Genomic DNA, 18867 nt, shown 5'->3' on the forward strand with positions numbered 1-18867 from the left:
ACAAACGTGTTAAGTGTGTGGGTTCCTCTGTCTTTAGACGACATGTAGAGGGGCCACATGACAGAAATATTGTCCTTTAACTTTCTTTTGTTTGTGCTAAAGAAAAATCAGACCCATGTCTAATGCAGATCACATAGTGGATAAGGAGCCCGGGGCCCAGACAGACTACTCTCAAGGTACAAAGACACAAGAGTGAGCATTGACTCAGACACATTAGAAAATGAAGTGAAAGGGGCTCGTCTTTGACCCCTGGGCTGAGACAATGGAGACTAGTCCCACACAACCTCCATTGTTGATACAATATTGACATGGCACTAATAGCTCTGGCTATAAGACCGGGCGGAGGAGCAATCAGGCGAGACAAAAATTGCGTGAAGGCCAGGCATACCCCTCGCTGTAGCCTCTCCACGACCCACTTTAGCTCAACAGCAAACACCATTCTGTTTGTCTCTGTGCATTACGCTCAGACGCTTGACCACTGCAGGCAAACTCCCTCAGGAGGTATAGACTGGAGTTTAAGTCTCACAAACACCCTCACGCCAACCTAGTTTCTGAATGAAAACTAGAAAACACTTTTTCAAACCCCAGTGGAAATTACATATCAACTCACACTCTAAAGCTTAGAAGAAGATGCTGGTAATGTTGTGCTTTTGGCTGATTATCAGCATCTGTTTGTGCTTGTACAACAGTACTGATGGCTTCATCACACGACATGACAATTTTATTCCTACTGGCATGAAAAACAGCTTGTAGTGATGAGACCAAATGCATGCTTAACACCATTCACAACTATCATCTCACATGCATAAAGATCTGAGAGAGATTCATCTTGGCCAGCGTGGATAGTATTTTTTTTTCTTCCTCCCATCGTTTCACTGACTGTAGGTATCCAGTGGGGATAATTGGTTCTAAAAATAAAACTCTAGAGACACCGTGTCCACAGTTCATTCAAAAAAAAAAAAAAAAAAAAAAAGTACTGGCACATCACTGGGATGAAGAGTTTGGAAGATGATGAAGAGAAGGTCTGAAGATTGTTTTTATATCTATGTCATCATCCCACCAATCATTCCGAACTGAAAGGTGCGGCGCTGTTCTGAAAAGTTGAAATACTTTTATGATTACACATTCACGGCACATCCAAGAAATGGTGGATTGCTCTGAAAGTATGAAACCCAGTGGATAGAGCGTATGTGGATACATGCTTATTGTAGACTGTTGAGGAAAGATAGAAGTATTTGCAAACAGTATGCACTGAAAACTTCAAAAAAATATGAAGATACTCTCCCAAAGGGTAAGACATAGTACTGATGGGCAACTAAATACATGATGTCATTCTCAATTTTAGTAAAGATTCTCTTCTGGTAATAAAAACTAGTCACTTCTTGATCTCGTTGATGTCTTCCTCTCTCTTATATGCTTGTCTGCATCTCCCATAGGACACAACTGTTAGAAAATCATGTGGGATTGACCATAACTTGTAAAGCAGTGATTCAAAAGATTTTCCACACCACTGTATGTTCAATTTCCCAAACACTTCTCTTTACTTCAATTATTAAAGCCAAAGCGCCCCAGTAGCTCATCCGGTGGAGCGTGAGCACCATGTATCGAGGCTGAGTCCTTACTGCAGTGACCCGGGTTCGATTCCAGCCCGGGCCCTTGCCCTGCTGCATGTCATCCTCTCTCTCTCTCTCTCTCTCTCTCTCTCTCTCCAAGCTATCACTATATCACAGCCACAAACCTCAAGAGGAAGAAAGTATTTTCAGAATGCAAAAAGTATTTCAAAATATTTGTACTTGACATCACAGCTCAGAATCATCAACTCAACATTTTATAAGATATACTGTGTTTTCAAAGGAAAGGTTTGAGAGTTGCTATCTGTCTTTGATTTGATTGTTTTAATTCTTAAAGGTGCTCTATTTGCGAGAATTAATCTAGCAGCAAACAACTATTTGCTATGTTAAGATATAGCAGAGTAATGTCTACCTGAGCAGAGAATGAAGTCACTCTCCCTCTGTGTGTGTTGTAATCTGAGTTTTGACATAGCCAGGCTGGCCGGGCGTGCCTTTTAAGCCTAAATTATACTTCCGTCCTCAACTATGCGAGTGTGACATAGAATTCGTCATCAGAGGGTGTATGCGTAGGCTCCTTGCTGGCGTCCGTGAATCGGCAATATATCGGCTCTCAACATGCCGACGGCTGAGCTGGTGGCCCGCAGCTAACGGTGCTAACAGCGCTTACAGTGAAAACAATGGCAACAGTCCGTTTGGGAGTATAATCAAGGCTTTAGTGCATGTTCGTGCATGTGAGCGTGTCCCACTGGCCAACTCACGGCCACCACTATGCACTGTGCTCATACAACTGATAACGGCGTCACGACCAATGGCACTGTTGCAGAAGCGTAGCACCCACCCTCTGGTTCCCCCCCAGATTAACACTGTTAACTCTCTCTCTGCGCGGTGGCAATAGAAATGCTCCCAGTCTCACATTTAGCACCTTTAAAATAGATAAGCATTTCCTCATAATAATTAAAACTGTTGAAAATATGAAATATGAAAATACTGATTACATGAATTTTACTGCAGGTCACTGTCACATATCGTTTTGTTTGTTGTTGTTTTTTTAGATTGAGTGCACTACAGTAACTTTTTTTTATAGTACATAATATTCTGCTCAAAATGATTTACATTTTGAATTTACATGAGCTGAACTATGAGATCATGGTATTGTACTATCAGACATAATATTAGTTCCCTTATGATTTGTGACTGACGGCTGCACCATGCATCGCGGCTGTCAATGTGATGGCGCCAGGGGCTGAGAAATGGAATTTCTCTCCTGGTGAGAAGGCAGACGACCCACTAGAGAAATAATGTGGAAATGCAGTGAGCTCCCCATGTAAGTTGCTTTCTCGGAGACCCATTGCTCTGTTGTAAATTGCCTGCATTTCAGCTTATGCAAATACAGCTGGTAAAAAGTGATATTTTCCTCAGAGACGCTTCTCTCGTTCCTTTGCCGCTCCCCCTTCTCCTCTATCCCCATGACAATCCATCAACACAGATAAAACCTCACCATCTCCGGCTTTGTTTTTCCTGCTCATAGCATTTCTTCGGCAGACTGAGGATGTCTTGCATCACTATTCTGAGGACTAGTTCAGTCCGTCCGTAGTGAAAGAGATTTCTTGGAAAGTATGTTTTTTTTGTGGTTACATATCACATCCCTTGTGCCCTGCACATTGATCCGTCCTATTGTTTTGTCAGGTCAGTAGGAATAATGAGACGAGCCACAGTAACTAGACTCAGCAGGTAGAGCACTTTTGCTCAGATATAATATATGCATACATGTCCCGTGAGCCGCTCTGCTCCCAGTGGTGTAAATGAGCTGTATCGGGCCAGCTCGGGATGAATATGTATGACAGGAAGACAGAAAAAAAAAGTTCCTAACTGCATTTCTTCTCCCTTTAATGCACAAGGAAGGTTCAGGAGGAGTTCGCCTTCAAAAATATCCCTTAACACCTCCAGCACATCCCTACTCCTCTGTTGATCCAAACATGGTCTGAGGAATGAAAGGAGCAGAGGAGGGCTCGGATCAGGACGAGCTACAGTCAAGCCCACATCTCATGGACAGAAGAATCCTTTTAGTGTTATCATAGACAGCAGATATGCTCGAGCGTATGAGGCAGCACGGGAATCTATTAACACTTTCTGTTGATAACAAAAGATGGGGTCTTATCAAGCTGGTAGAACTGACAGAGAATGCATTAACATTTATGGCGCTCTCTCTCCTCTCTCTTTTGTGTCATCTCCAGAGTGCCCACTCTGTTCTTTTTCTCCTTAATGCAGTTCAGCACGTTGCCCATTCACCCCTTACTGTGTGAACCGCTGCAGAAGAAAATAATGACCAAACAAAATCCCCCTGTGCATGTTTTGCATACGGAAGTAGCTCATTTTCTAAAGGAGGAGCAGACATTAGCCTAGTTCTCTCAAAAGCTAACCATTAATGAGTCCCTTAAACCAAATACCTATTTAACTGTCTTTAAGAGAGATTAATATCGCAGAACTTTTAAATTGCACAATGTGGTTCAAAAAGTAAGTTTAAATCTTTATGTTTGAGATTTCAATTGGTGTTGTTCAATGCAATACTCAGCAGCATGCATTCTGGTAAAATTGTAATACATTATAAGTGCATGTCTGGTTGATGTCATTTATTTTGTGTGCTTGACTGACTTGTTGTTGATGTTTTATTTAGCAGAACACAATGTTTGTTGCTCCCTCTAGTGGTACATCTCTCAAACTTTAATGAGCTTTCACTGAACTGTCAGCCAAGTTTCTTCCCTACAGAGTCGCACCAGCTCTCGACACCCTCGGTGAAGACAATATGTATTCAAAGCAGAGCTACTGAAAAATACGTTGTGTCAAGATTCATCCTAATTGACCGAGCACAGTTTGGGCTTTCACGTAGTTCAAATGCAGACTTTACAAAGCAAATATGTCTCATTTCTGGAGAACGCCGTGCTTTTCACGAGGACACAAATATAGCACATAGAAAGGGCATAACAATGAGCTGGAACACAACCGCGGTGTGAAAGCATAGGATAAAAATGGCCCTGCTGTTGATGATAACACCCACCTTTAAATGTGCGACACCAACATTTCCCTGTATGTGTTTAATTAGCTTAAAGCTGCAGTTTGTAACTTTGAGCAAATATGATACCAAAAAAAAAATATTTTTACCTGACAATAATCATGATCCTCTGTGTTCTCCTGTGTTCCTGATGGCATTTGCAAGATTTCACAGACTGGAGGAAAACAACCAATTAGAGCCGAGCAGTCTCTGGGCAGCTGTCAATCACTGCTCGCGAAGCTCGTGAACTCCGATCAAACTGTCAAACTAGGCAGCGCTGATCAAATATGAATCAAGAATGCTCCGGCCGGTGGACGGTGCTTGGTTTTAGCTTGACTGTTTTCAACATGCCGGCCAGGTCACAAACTTTCTCATTTTACAGCTACAGCTAAATTTTCTGCTGGTAGGCCATCCACAATAAATAGCCTACTGACATGTAGTTTTGTGTGTGACAAATACATATTGTAAGCTATTTTGTTGAGGTTGTCTCTTAGCGAAATGCTCTGAGTGAATTTAAGTTCCCCCTGGTAAACAGTGATGCAGCGTATATGTCTAGGGCTTTTATTGTGAAAGGTAAGAATCAACGGCAATTTTGAAAATGGGGGCATTAAGCGTATTTTCCCAAATTAATGAATACAATATACTTTGCAGCAGTTGTGTTGCGATACGATGCTCACACTACAACTCAAATGGATTTGCTCTCTTTCTTCTCGTCTGTCTGCCATTTTTTCTTCAGCGCACTGCATGATGGTATATAGTGCTCGTTTAGTGACCTTCGTTGTCCACTATTTTCCGCAATGCATTGTGGGATACTTTGAGTTCACTATATAGGGCATAATAATTCTGACTATACATTCAGACAGCACTGCAGAATGGCAAACTGATGTGAGTGAGTTTGTGAGTGAGTGATTTCGGACACAGCCTTTGTATCATATTTGCTCAAGGTTGTTACAAACTGCAGCTCTAACAGATGAATTATGGCCACACAGAGTATACCAAATGTTTTCTCTGTACTTGTCAGACTCATTTAAAGTAAAAAAATAAACAAAAACTATTCGCACTTTGGGAGTTAAGAACCAGGAAGTGAAATCCTACCGTCATTACACAGCGGTCCTCCGAATGTCGTCATGCTGCAGTCACAGCTGAAGCCCTCCCACTGCTGAAGGCACACGCCCTGGTTGGCACACGAGTCCTCCTGGCACGTCGTGCTCGGGCCTGAACATGGAGACAAATAGCAACTTGGTGAGCAGACTTTTATAATAACCGGCTGCACAGTCTGCAGATCGACTCTGCAGTGAAATGAAATGTCACGCAGAACATACAGAGGCATACACAGAACATACACTAACAACTGTGTATTTAGCCATATTTTGTATTAAAACTGCTTCAAATGAACAGGTTGTAACCAACTGCCTACCCAAAACCCTCAGTGAATGTTACTGTATTCAGTAAATAGACAACAAAAAACTTACAAAAACATCTTAAAAAACATTTTAAAAAACACTTCAAAGCTTGGATTAAACTGTCATTAGTGATTAACATATTTTATATTTAAGAATAGTCGAGAACATTTAATGGAACGGTACAGTATGCATTAGGTTACAGACCCCATTTACATCTGGCTTTTGTGCCACACAGTAGCGTATATTAAGACCTGATGTAGCTTCATTATTGTTACACTACCGAGTAAAATGTGTCCACAGTACACACTGTAATGCAGTTCACCTGTCCTTCTCCAAACTGTCACGCATCCCTGACCACCTGTGCAGATGGTTAGTGTAATCAGAGACCGTATGTTATGACCAGCTGTGAATGGGGTCATAACAGGACGATGATACTCAGTTCGTAAGCAGTAGGAGCCTGAGTTATCCATGTGCTTTAAAATAGTGATGGTATAGTCTTTCCAGGTGTGTTTACAGTCAAAGCGTTTAATATTTGTGCTTGTGCATCTATTATTTCCATCATTCCATCAGCGTATCAGTCAGTCAGTGAGTCGTTCTGTCAGTCTGAGCCAATGTGCAGTATGTACACAGCTGTGTGCCAGTGATGATGAGTTAGTTCAGTTAATGGAGAAATGTTAGTGGAATGGCATGGGTTAGTATGGATGAATGTTATTATATATGTCTAAGTTTGTTAAATTAATAATAATAACAATTATCAACATCTGGATATTTAAACAACATCTACTGTATCATACATGAACATCATAGAATCTGGAACACATCGACCTATAGTCATTACACTGATGAACGTGTACAAACGTATTTATTCTATTGTGTTAATTTACTTTAGATTTTAAAGTGAGTAGCTCAGCTGTTGAATACAGACATACATTACAATTTCACCCTTAAATGGTCTCTTTTCTGAATAAAGTGTAGCCGCAGTAACTGCTGCTCAGCCTCAGAGTATAGTAGCTATGGTAACTGCTTAATAGTTTTAAGTGTTGGCTGTAGCCCACTCAAGGCTAAAACATGCAGAAAGTAAAATGCTGTACAGTTTCCTTTTCGCCGCAAGGTGAAGAAAAAACTGTTTAATTCATGATGTTTCTGAAGAACATTTGAATGCACGTCAATTTAAATAGCATCTGACTACATTGTGACTCAACTGCTTACAAAATCTTTCATATTATAATGTGCCACAAATATAATGGGGCCTAATTTGTCTTAGCTTGGCTTTAGAGTCAAGTAAACAATGAGACAACCGACGTGTAACGCCATACTTATAAATATGTCTAGTGAATATAAGAATTTCAAATGATTAATTTACTGAATCATACTTTTTTCTTTTAAGGAGACCTCATTTCTGTAATGTTTTCGGCTTTTTATGTAAGGCATGAAGTAGAGAATAACTGAATTTAAAATGTGTGTTAATTACAAATCCAGTGAGTATAATGTAGTTATATTGCTATTTATCAAAATGCATCTGAATTTACTTTTAATTACTGGCCCCTGGTGTCATTTGTTTTGCAGCATACTTTCAACTGTTAAATCTGGTCGATGTAGTTCCTACTTACAACGTGGTAAAAGAGCGCCAGAGACTATAACATGAATATGGCATTGGTAAACATGGGACTTATAACAACAATGATTAATTTCATGTAAAACATGAAAATGACTGAGTGAAAACCTCAATTTCTTTTTAAAATAGGAAATTCATGCAGGAGAAAACATTGTTATTGAGATTATAAGTCATGCAAAGGTATCTCTTATATGTACAGTATGTCAACGAATAATGGAAAAAATAATAAAACATAACCACAGCAAAAATGTTATGTCCGATAAAGACACAACAATATGTGAGTGCAAATCAAAACGTGAGCCCCATAGACTTTTGATACAAGATGGTAATGATACTTGTATTCCTATGGGACTGAAGCCTATTCCATACGGCAGGTGGGTGAATTCAAATTAGGCAGAACATCTTGTTCAGGGAGTGGAGAAGTGTGGAGGTAGAGACTGTGGAGAGGTTGGGAGAGGCATTGCAGATGCAAAAGGGAAGAAGGACATCAGACTCTGTATCAAACACACAAAGCTATCTACCTTGCAAGTCAGCTTTCATCAATGCAACTTTTGTCAGCAAAATAATAGGAAAGGAAAAGGCAAAGTATACCAGCTGTTAGTAAAAGCACCAAGACGTCAGAGATGGAGTAACAGAAAGAAACACAGACTGTTGGAGCAGGAGAGACAGAGCGGGGAATGAGGCCGATGTCTGTCCTCACAAAGAGCCAGAGGGCGAAAAAATGTATTGTATAATGGAAGCCGGATTAAGCCAAACTGTAATAGCAACTCCTCTCGAAATGGCATCAGCAATATGAAGAAAAAGCATGCAATTGTTAAGTCATTATTATAGGGGGCAGATATGGTTTGTCCATTATGTTCAGTAAAATTTACAGTAATAGAAAACTGCATACTTTTTTCTCGTGCATATTCGGAAATGGTCACTGCTGTAGTAAAATCTACCTTCTGACTCCTCTAGCCCAATTCAATAAATGTGTTATAATAGAAGCCCTTTTCCATTGAGAGCGACAGTTGATACTGTGTGGCACAAAACGAAAACAGACAGACCCACAGAGGGTGCCGGATTTGATTACATTGGTAATGTCGGAACATGAAAAGATCAGAAGTTCCGTGCTCAGTAGAAAAACAGTGGATGAATTGTGAAATTAAACTAAGTGAGTGAAGTTGAAAAATAAATCAAATATTGTCTCTGGATGTGGCGCGCACATTAGACTGGGCAAAATGATATTCATGCATGCAACAAAGGCTTCATACATAATTCAAAAGGATTGCTTCTGGCAAACTCTCAGATCCAGCGAGCATGCATGGAGCAAAACAGAATGGGGGATAAAATGGGAAATAACACTGGCAGTACAAATATGGCAGAGAGAATAATCAGATTATGGCTAAGTGAAACAGAAATGATTGCCTGTGGAGGAGTGTCAGAGCTTGATGCATTCTAACAGAATACTAACACACTTTATGGATGTTAAATTATGTGCCACAGGTTGGCAGTGTGGGTGTGCTTCACACTGGGTGTGTGTTGTCGGACAAGTATGAGCAGCTGAGCAGCAGTGCAGCACTGCGTGGTGTCGCAATACCCCTTTAGGATAGTAGTGTGATAATAAGGGGAAACCAGAGTTATTAAGAGCATCTCATTTTTGAACATCTATCAATAATCAAACTAATACAATTCAGTTAGAACATGTAGTGAACATGTTTCCTTAGTGGGCTGAGAGACCACTCACCTTCACATCCTCTCTCTATCTGTCCCACGCAGTCCAGAGCGTCTGACATCAAGTCTGGGAGCCGCCCATTCAGATCCACCGATGCCAGACAACCTTGGAAACCCTCCTTGGCGTGCACCAGTTTGGGCAGCTCCTTGTACATCTCCTTAGCCACCCCACCAACATAAAGGTTACCTGTGTAGAAATATGACAATACTGACCCCTAGTGGAAATAAAACATGGTTCTAAGCATATCATATCATGCCTGTTAGAGTAAAGTAAATTTTAAACATCACCATAGAAAGCATTGTAAATGGGATCACACTGAATTTTCCTGACTAAAGACTAGGGATGCACCGATATCGATACCGGATCGGATATCAGGCCGACTCCAATAGCTGGATTGGATATCTGTGACATTGATCAAATCTATTAAATTAAATTATATATTTATACACTATATACATTATATACTGGAAATGTAATTCCTGTTTAAGCTTTGACCAATTTGTTGCTGCATTAAACAAGGTTTACACTTGAATTCCTGTACATTTTGAAGATTTTATTATTATATTTATTTATTATTATTAAAAAAAAGAAATCTGTAAATTGATATCTATGTATTTATTTGTTACATTTTGTTTAACAAAGTTAGGAAAGCGATGTTTGAGTCAAGCTTGGTGTTACCTTACACATAAAAGAATGATCCCAGTCACTTCCACACAGTGAGGCATACAGATTATTAATTAAACATTGGTACTCGGCATCGGCCGATACCCAAAGCCCTGCAGGTATCACGATCAGTATCGGGACTGAAAAAGTTGGATAGGTGCATCCCTACTAAAGACCAGAAAATGTATATTATTGAGTTGTTTGATAAAGTATTTTACTAGGGTTAAAGAATAAAAGAGCTTCGTTTTCAGTCTTGCTTAAAAAAGCTTTTCCAATTGTGTCGAATGACATTTTATTGTAAAATAATATTTTTTTTTCAAGTCCAAGCCACAAAATTGTCAACTACTTTGTACTCATTCAAAAATGTTAAAACACTAATTAAAACATTCTTCAAGGTAGCACATTAATTATGCCAATATCCTTCCAGTTAGAAAAGTTTTTAATCTTGTTAACTCATAATTCTTTTGAAATAATTTTCATAAAATGTCAGTCTGCTGAGCACAAATGGTCTTTCCTATGAACCTCCTGCTCCCACAACGTTAGTGTTGGCTACTGAACAGATGGGGGTTGAGTTTTTTGCTCAAGGGTACCTCAGTGGTGGTAATGAGTGAGGACCAAGCGTAACAGTTTCCCTCCACACCTGTAGGGTTTATCCTGCTGGTGAAACCTTTCAGTCACAGACCTGCTTCTCTCACCTCTAGGCCACTGCTGCCCCAATTTCATGAAATCTAAAAAAAAAAGATATATAAATTGGCTAAGCCTATGCACCCTTCAGGTCCAGGTTTTTGGCTCCTGTGGTCGTCTGCGTGGTGATCTTGGTATCGATCTTGACGGTGTGGAGGTTGTTGGTGTCCCTGGAGATTATAACGTTGTGCCAGTGGTTGTCGTTCAGGGGCTTGTTGGAGTTGCCTTTGATCAAGTGGGCTCCGTTTCCCAGGTCGGACACATAGTGCATGTAACTGGAAGCAGATATTTAACAACATGAGTGGATGCAACCGTGGACGGGATTGCAAGTATACATGAAAGCACGGGGTTATGAAAAAGTCTTTGTAGGTGTTTCCAAAATCCCCAAAATATGCATGTATTTATTCAAGTCCAGTTTATGTACAGAGCTTTTATTTGTTATCAAGTGATTGACAGACAGAATATGTCAGATTAGAACAAGAATAATAAAATCAAGAAGTATAAAAAATTTAAAAGTATATAAAAGTGGAGCAAGAGTGTGCGCGTTTGTTGCTATGTGCCTGTCTGTGTGTTTGAATGTGCAGATATGAGAGTATCAGAAAGTGCAGCTGTCTGAAAAGGAGCTAAATAATTGGCAGGTTGCAGCATTAACAAAAGGTTGTGGGCTGTGCCGAACAAATTGGTCTTCAATTCTTTGGTTTACGGGCAATTTATGATTTGCACGCTCATTTTAATTAAAATGTATGACTTTAATGTTTAGCACATTGAATAATACCTTAACTTCAGGCATTACTTAAAAGAAGGTCATTCTATAGCTGCGTTTCAGCAATAAGAAATGTGCCCTTGTGTTGTTGATTCCCTTTTATGTTGGGCATTTGTTGTGCCTTCACGAAGATTAGAAAGAACAGTAATAGCCGACAGCTCTTTCAGTAAATATTCTGGCATAGAGGTGATAAGGAAAGAATTTGAATTCCCATGGTAATGGCATAAAAAAGCTGTCAAGAATTATATTCTGTTTGGAAACTGTCATATAGTGTGAAGAGCTGCATTATTATAACCATAATGCATTTATATGGGGATTTTTACATAAATAAACATCTCGCTACACTAATATAAAACTAATTCAACACAGTTTAAAGGTTTTAGGTCTGCCCTACGAATGAAGTAATGTGAGTACAAAGAGGAGAGCGGTGTTACTGCATCATGAGCAGCAACCTCATATGAACCGAAACAAGAGAGCCACCCACACAAAATCAAACTTCATTTACAAAATCCCCATAAAAAGTCCTGGCTACATTGTTGTTTGACAAGTTGTCTCACAGCAGGGATGCGCAAAACACCACAGCAATGAGTCCTGCAACAAAAATGCTGTCATATGTAGTTAAAAAGGAACAAAATATCTTATGGTTTGCCACTTTAAAAAGCCCAGTTAAAGCACTGAAAGATGAATTTTATTACATATACTGTAAATATATGGGAGAACAGTTTTGCATAGATATTTTTAGGGCTGTCAAAGTTAATACGTGATAATAACACATTAACGCAAATTTGTTTTAACGCTACTAATTTCTTTCACGCATTAACACAACTTGCGTGTCATACTTCCTTGTCGCGAAGGAGGCAAAATAACACTCCAAACTTAGGCTAAATTTAGACGAGGAAAAACTTCAAAGAGGTCCCTTGACTTCTCTCAGCTCAATATAAATGGCTTCTATGGGTACCCACGAGTCTCCCCTTTACAGGTATGCCCACTTGTGAATATACTGGTATCATATGAAACTAGAAAAACCTAAAGAAGCCATTGGTACCAACCATGTCATACTAGTCGCAAAGGAGGCTAAATAACGCTCCAAACTTACACAAAATTTTGGCGAGGAAAACTGGCATGGCCATTTTCAAAGAGGTCCCTTGACCTCTGACCTCAAGATATGTGAATGAAAATGGGTTCTATGGGTACCCACGAGTCTCCCCTTTACAGACATGCCCACTTTATGATAATCACATGCAGTTTGGGGCAAGTCATAGTCAAGTCAGCACACTGACACACTGACAGCTGTTGTTGCCTGTTGGGCTTGAGTTTGTCATGGTATGAGCTGAACATATTTCGATTAATCACGATTAACAATGGACAATCGTGCAAATAATTGCGATTAAATATGTTAATCGATTGACATCCCTTATACTTTTTTTTCAGTGAAGTATCCACTCACCCTTTGACCAGCTCCACCACGATGAAATCATTTCCATCCCCGCTGTTGAACAGGATGAGGCCGTCGGAGGAGGTGGTTTTGAACTGAAAGAAAAGGTGCATGGAGTAGTAGGCCTGCAGAGTGGTGAGGGTCACGTAGCTGGAGCGCGACTTGAAGGTCACGGGGTCGGCGATGATGTTCTTGAAGCCGATCATGGCGTTGAGCTCGCAGTAATCGATGTCGCCGTTTTTACAGAGGTCTATGTAGGCCATGCCGTTGAACAAGAGGCTCTGGAGGTGGCCAATGAAGTTGGACGGCACCATGGACATGAAGCGCTTCTCTGTCACAATGCCCGTCTCAATGTTGTGGAACTCCAGCTGGGTATGGTCACCCGCCATTTGACCTTTGATCAGCAGAGGGAGAGAGGGAGGGTGAGAAGATGTCATTGGGGGTACACAACAACTTAAAAGAGCGATAATTTATAATCAAAGGGTCAACTACAAATCCTCTAAATGATGACAATAGCACCATGTGACATTATTGAAATCTAATATTAAATCCAGAAAAACAAATTCATTAAGTTACCAATCGAGAAGGATTTCATTTTAGCTTCTTGCAAGAGTTAATATTACAAATCATCAGATGCAAATCTTTTATAAAAAGTTCTCTGTTTTGTTAAGTTTTGTTTGTTCTGTGTAAACTGTGAATTAGTCATGAAAACTTGCTGTTTTCTCAAGTTCATACATCGGGCAATACAGTGTCGCTAAATGTTTTATGCAGACAAGTGCAAAACAGAACAGTGCACACTTTACGTCTAAAAATAACTCAAATGATTTCACGTTATCTAACCTGCCACAACACAGTACAGAATAATACACTACCACAGCTTGTGTCTTACCTAGAATCTGAGAGCCCGACAAAATGTTAATTTAAGTTTATAGAAAGAAAATAGGATTCTGTCAGAGGAAGAGAGGATGAAGAAGTACCTTCCACAGGCTGCAGATCATCTACGGTCAGTTTCAAACTCTTGCCCCTCCTGAACACACGTACCGTGTGCCACTCATTATCGTTCACATTCTGACCCGCAAAAATAGTCTCTGGACCTTTGCCTGCAGGACAGTCCAAACAGCGGTTAACACACATGTGCATGCATACAAAGCACATACATTACAGACAGGGTGAGAGATAGAGAGGGCAGAGCGAAAGGAGGACAAAGTGGATGAGTTAAGTAGTTTGACAGAGGCAGAAACACATTAAGGTAAACATAGTTAATGGTGCATAAAAACACATCATTCTGACTTGCATTTGCTGTCCTGATCGCACCATTAGATAGGGCATCAAATTTCTGAATCCTCACTGAACACAATTTTCCTCTCACCAAGAGGAGGGAGGCAGTAATCAGGATGTCACATCATAACTACCAACAATATTCACACTAACTTTAGCTTTAAATGTAAAGAAAACAGGGGGATAATTAGACTTTTCATTATAGCTGCTCTCTATTTCTTCTTTCCCATAATGCCACTTGGTGGCAGCATATAACTACCAAAAGGCTGTGACGGAGCGAGGCACTGAATAACGGAGCATCGCTCTCCATCTTGTTTACCTACGCCAGTGCAACCCAGTGGTATTTGATTTCTTTCATGTCCACCACATGATATGAAATAGGGATATGAAAATAAATACTTGCATAATGGAGGCAGTGTCCTTGGTGGTGAAAAGAACCCATTAAAAGCAAAACAGACAGGCCATTGTCCCTGGAAAAATCCAGTGGTACAAAAAATAAAAGCAGGAAATACAGAATGTGATTTGTGTCAGCACCCTTGAAAATAAATGGGTGTTTTTTGGAAAAGGAGCCGGTCGCTGATGTCATCAACAACACTATAAAACTGTGCAAATTATGTTATTAAGATAAATGCACTCTCATAAAATCCATAAATACTACCAAATTACCATTATACTGAGTAACATCAAACTAATAACAATACTTCTATATCTCTGAATCATTCCTTCACGGGCTCCTGAAACCAGCATATTAATAATATTGCATAAAGTGTGTCACAGCTAGCGGGCAGTAACAGAGATGTCACACAGAATCACGGTGCCAAAAACCTCAAGGAGAGATAATCAAATTTAGAATCGCAGATAAATCAAAGCGACTGCACCAAATCTCTCTGATCAAGAGCAGAAAGAAAAAAAAAATCTCTCCGAATATACACGTTTGTGTTTAGAAATTCCAACATCGGTCCAATTGGGGCAACGACACGTTATATTTTTCATGCAGCCTCCATCTTAGAGCATCTTTGAATTGCCATGTAGCTCTGATGTTCCCCTGCTGTGCACACATAACTAAACAGGCCAATGAGGACTAGCCACTGTGACGGTATTAAAATCCCCCAGCCTACACATACCTGGCCCACTGTAGGGAGTATTTCAGATGGGTGCCATCTTCATTCCCCTGCACCCATTTGTGGCTATTTATTCCCTCCTTTTCTGCAATCTTCAAAGCCCCGATGCAATGTGTATGCAAATCTGAGGGTGCCAAAGTACTGGGACACACTCAATCTCAGAGGCACAGTTCTGCTTTGTAAGCACTAAACACCGGGGCAGGATTGAAACCAGACGACTGGCGAGGGGATTAAGGAGGAGAGATATAAAATAATGGGATGGAGTTGGACTTGAAAGCGTGCTTGATCTTTGCCTTCCATCATCCTGTCCTTGTTGCTCTCCGAGGAGGAAAGAAAGGAAAGGGGGGAAAAGAGGTCAATCGTATTAAGGAGCACATTTCTGCACAGCATTCACTACTGTAGGGCCTGGGTTTACGCCTGTAGTGCAGTTTGTGGTCCGAACAGCCAGCTGCTGGCCAGACATTAAGGTCCTTTTTAGTCCACTGTCTGCCGCGTCCAGCCCTCTCTAGTGCCCCCCCTGATGGCGATCTATCTGCAGTGATGGATCTACAGTGATCTCTCCCTGCCTCATTGACTTCAGGCCCAAGGGAACAGTGGAGAAGTGTGGCACAGGGCAGCATGAGAAGATGCGATTATCCAGTCAATCAGCTCTGGCTGGCTGGATGACAGGCCAGATACTGGTGCCTGCCTGGCCCCGACACTGTGACTCACCTAGGTGGAGGGAAGACGGACTCGCTGACCAAGCAGCAGCAGGCCACTACTGCTGGATTACCGTCAACACACGGGCATGAAGGCCAAGTAGAGCTCTAGCCGGCTACAATGCTAGGCAACCTGCTTGTCCAATCAATGCCATGCTCGAGGTTAAATAGGGTTGAAATAATACATTATGACAATCAATACTAATCTGCTGTTTCAATCCATTTGTGTGTGTTTGTTCTATAAACTGAGGCTGCTCCGATACTGAACATGTTGAAACGTTGTTTTGAACACTGCCATCAGACTACTGAGATTAGAGTATTTTTAGTAATAACTACACTGTAAACAATTGCTGTTAATTTACAGCAGGATTTCAACAGTATTAACCTGTTATTGCTAAAAACAGTGCTTTACTGTTAATACAAAAGAAAACCTGTTAAATTACGCTCATAGGCCGTTTTTTAACTGAACTATAATGCATTCTTAAAAAACATTTAGCACTTTACTGCTGATCAACTGTCTAAAGTATCATCAGTAACAGTTTCATGCAGTATTTCTTGAATTCTGGGACCTGATTCATCTAGGCAAAAAATAATGTTTATTAAAATGTATGTAAAAAATACAACCTAAATAGTGCATTAAAACAAATCAATAAGATAATGTAAAAGAAAGGTGGAAAAACAGCTATATAATGTATCTTTAAACAGTAAATTAACTGTAAAATATTGTGAAATTAATACAGTTCAAACGGTATTTTTCATTAACAGTACAAAGCTGTAAATTTCAGCGACAGTTTAATAATGTTAATTTTACAGTAACATAAAGGCAACCCTGCTGCCAGTTCTTTACTGTTATTTTACTGGGAAATTCTTAACAGTGTGCATACGGCTGTCATGTTAACTACCTGCCGGCTTCACAGGAAAGTCCCTCAGCATGCTGGAACTTTGGTGGATGTCAATGTTTATTCCCAGCTTTTTATTTAAAGCAGCTAATGTGTGTTACAGTACAAGAACCTCTCAGCCAACATGTTAGCCTCTTTATCAAACTAATTCAGTGCAACCATAAAGAGCATCCTCATAATTGCTCCTTAATTTCAAGCACTTCACTGTTCTCTCCCTTCACTGGGTATTCAAGTGTATACTGGTGCAGAAACACAGTATGGTTTAAATATAATTGGTGGAGCAGGCAGCAGGTATGTACATATCTCACCCGCTATGCATCCTCTGCTTTAATAACCCTCTCTCATCTATCATTTCTAACATGCACACACAGGTGTAATATGCATGTGAAAGAATCTCCCGCAGCTCTTTCACACTAAATAAGTCAAAGACGAAAGATTGATGCGTATAAAACATCAATTATGAGAGAAAAACTGCCTCGAGATGCTGCCGAAGGTCACGGAGAGAATAATTACATAAAGTTGACCTTGACACCGCTACACTGTAAATTGTGATTATCCTGCAGTTCAAGTCAATGAATAATAGAAAAGCAGAATGTCACACGAATGAGACAATCTGTCGCAAGATATTTTTAGTTCATATTTTTAGTTTGTTGTCACTCAGTGCCTGTTAACAGTGTTTAAGTCGAAGTGGCAGTGTTTTCTTCAGACAGCTCCGGGCAGCCCCAGGGAGCCTGGGTCTCTAATTGACAGTGATGTGTTCTTTGAGTCGGTGCTGGAATTCTCCATCCACCGAGCTGACCGGAGCTGCAGCGCCTGACAAGACACATTAATTAACACGGGAAAAAAAAAAAAAAAGAGGACAAAAATAACACGGAGAAAAATAATAACCTAGAAAAAATGAATTAAACGCTTCATAAGTGGAAATGCACTGGCTTAGCACAGTTCTTTCTAAGAAGTTCAATTAAACATTTCCTTATGACACAATTAGGTCTGGTTCTATTGAAGAAAGACCTGCTGTTTCCGGCTTTTTTTTCCCTCTATTTTACTTAAACATTAGCTTTCCCTTCAGCGCGATATTAAATGTTGATGGAATCAAAATATTCTCTCTTTGAAGCTTAGTTATGTGTGGAAAAAACTTCTTTATATCTATAAAACATTCATTAATTCTGGGAATGTGACAATATGGCACAGTGTCATTTAAGATTATTATTTTTACAGAGAATAAAGGGACTGCACTAAGAAAACGTACACAAACAGAATTCAGACTAATATAAGTGTCAGCATGAAATTACTTAAATGCAACAACAGACCAGTGCTGTATGGTCATTTTGCCTTTTGCATTCTTCGCACAGCCTATGTGAAATAATCCGGCCTATTAACGCACACTGCTTTACGCTACACTGCTTGATGCTAGTTACTAAAGCAACAATTTTACGTAGTACTGGTAGGGTTGCTTAATTATGGCAAAAATCGTAATCATCAGCGAGCACTAAGTGGCGCAGTTTCGGGTGAGGGGTGCTGTAAAGCGCCACCTTCATCCCGGGGCGAAAGTTCATCGATGTAAAGGAAAGAGGTTTAACACAAGACAAAACGAGAGCGTCATTGCGAAATGGAATGCGACATAAACGTTTCATGTCGATTAACTTGTTTTTATAATCGTTAGAATCCAAAATCGTGATTGAAATTTGATTTGAAAAATGTTATTAATTGCACAGCATGCACTTAAAGATTGTGCATTTTGTGAATTTAGAGCTCTTTACCTTCAACCAATACTTATTCCCCCAATTCTACACTTATCCCACCCCCATCTATTTTAGCAAACAAATGCATGCAACAAAATGGAATTGGAAAATATTAGCAGAGAAAAAACTGAAGAACTAAATATAGAAATAAAGTAATCGGTCAAATGCATGGCAAATATTAGTATAACAATCGCTGGAGTCCATGTATGCACAGATTATGCCTTCGCACTAT

General features: G+C 40.0%; 1 protein-coding gene across 14 annotated transcripts in view; it reads right to left on the reverse strand.

Annotated features, from left to right (window-relative positions):
- Nucleotides 1-18867, reverse strand: part of LOC141774031 (neurexin-1a) — a 287328-nt gene that overhangs the window by 132777 nt on the left and 135684 nt on the right. For all 14 annotated transcript variants that reach the window (XM_074646328.1, XM_074646327.1, XM_074646319.1 and 11 more), the window contains 5 exons: nucleotides 13875-13997; nucleotides 12910-13291; nucleotides 10784-10974; nucleotides 9365-9538; nucleotides 5716-5835 (listed from right to left, as the gene is read on the reverse strand). In XM_074646328.1, coding sequence (XP_074502429.1) covers nucleotides 5716-5835; nucleotides 9365-9538; nucleotides 10784-10974; nucleotides 12910-13291; nucleotides 13875-13997 — 990 coding nt within the window. The remainder of the gene's footprint in view (nucleotides 1-5715; nucleotides 5836-9364; nucleotides 9539-10783; nucleotides 10975-12909; nucleotides 13292-13874; nucleotides 13998-18867) is intronic.

Source organism: Sebastes fasciatus, chromosome 9 (assembly GCF_043250625.1).
Source record: "Sebastes fasciatus isolate fSebFas1 chromosome 9, fSebFas1.pri, whole genome shotgun sequence".
NCBI lineage: Eukaryota > Metazoa > Chordata > Actinopteri > Perciformes > Sebastidae > Sebastes > Sebastes fasciatus.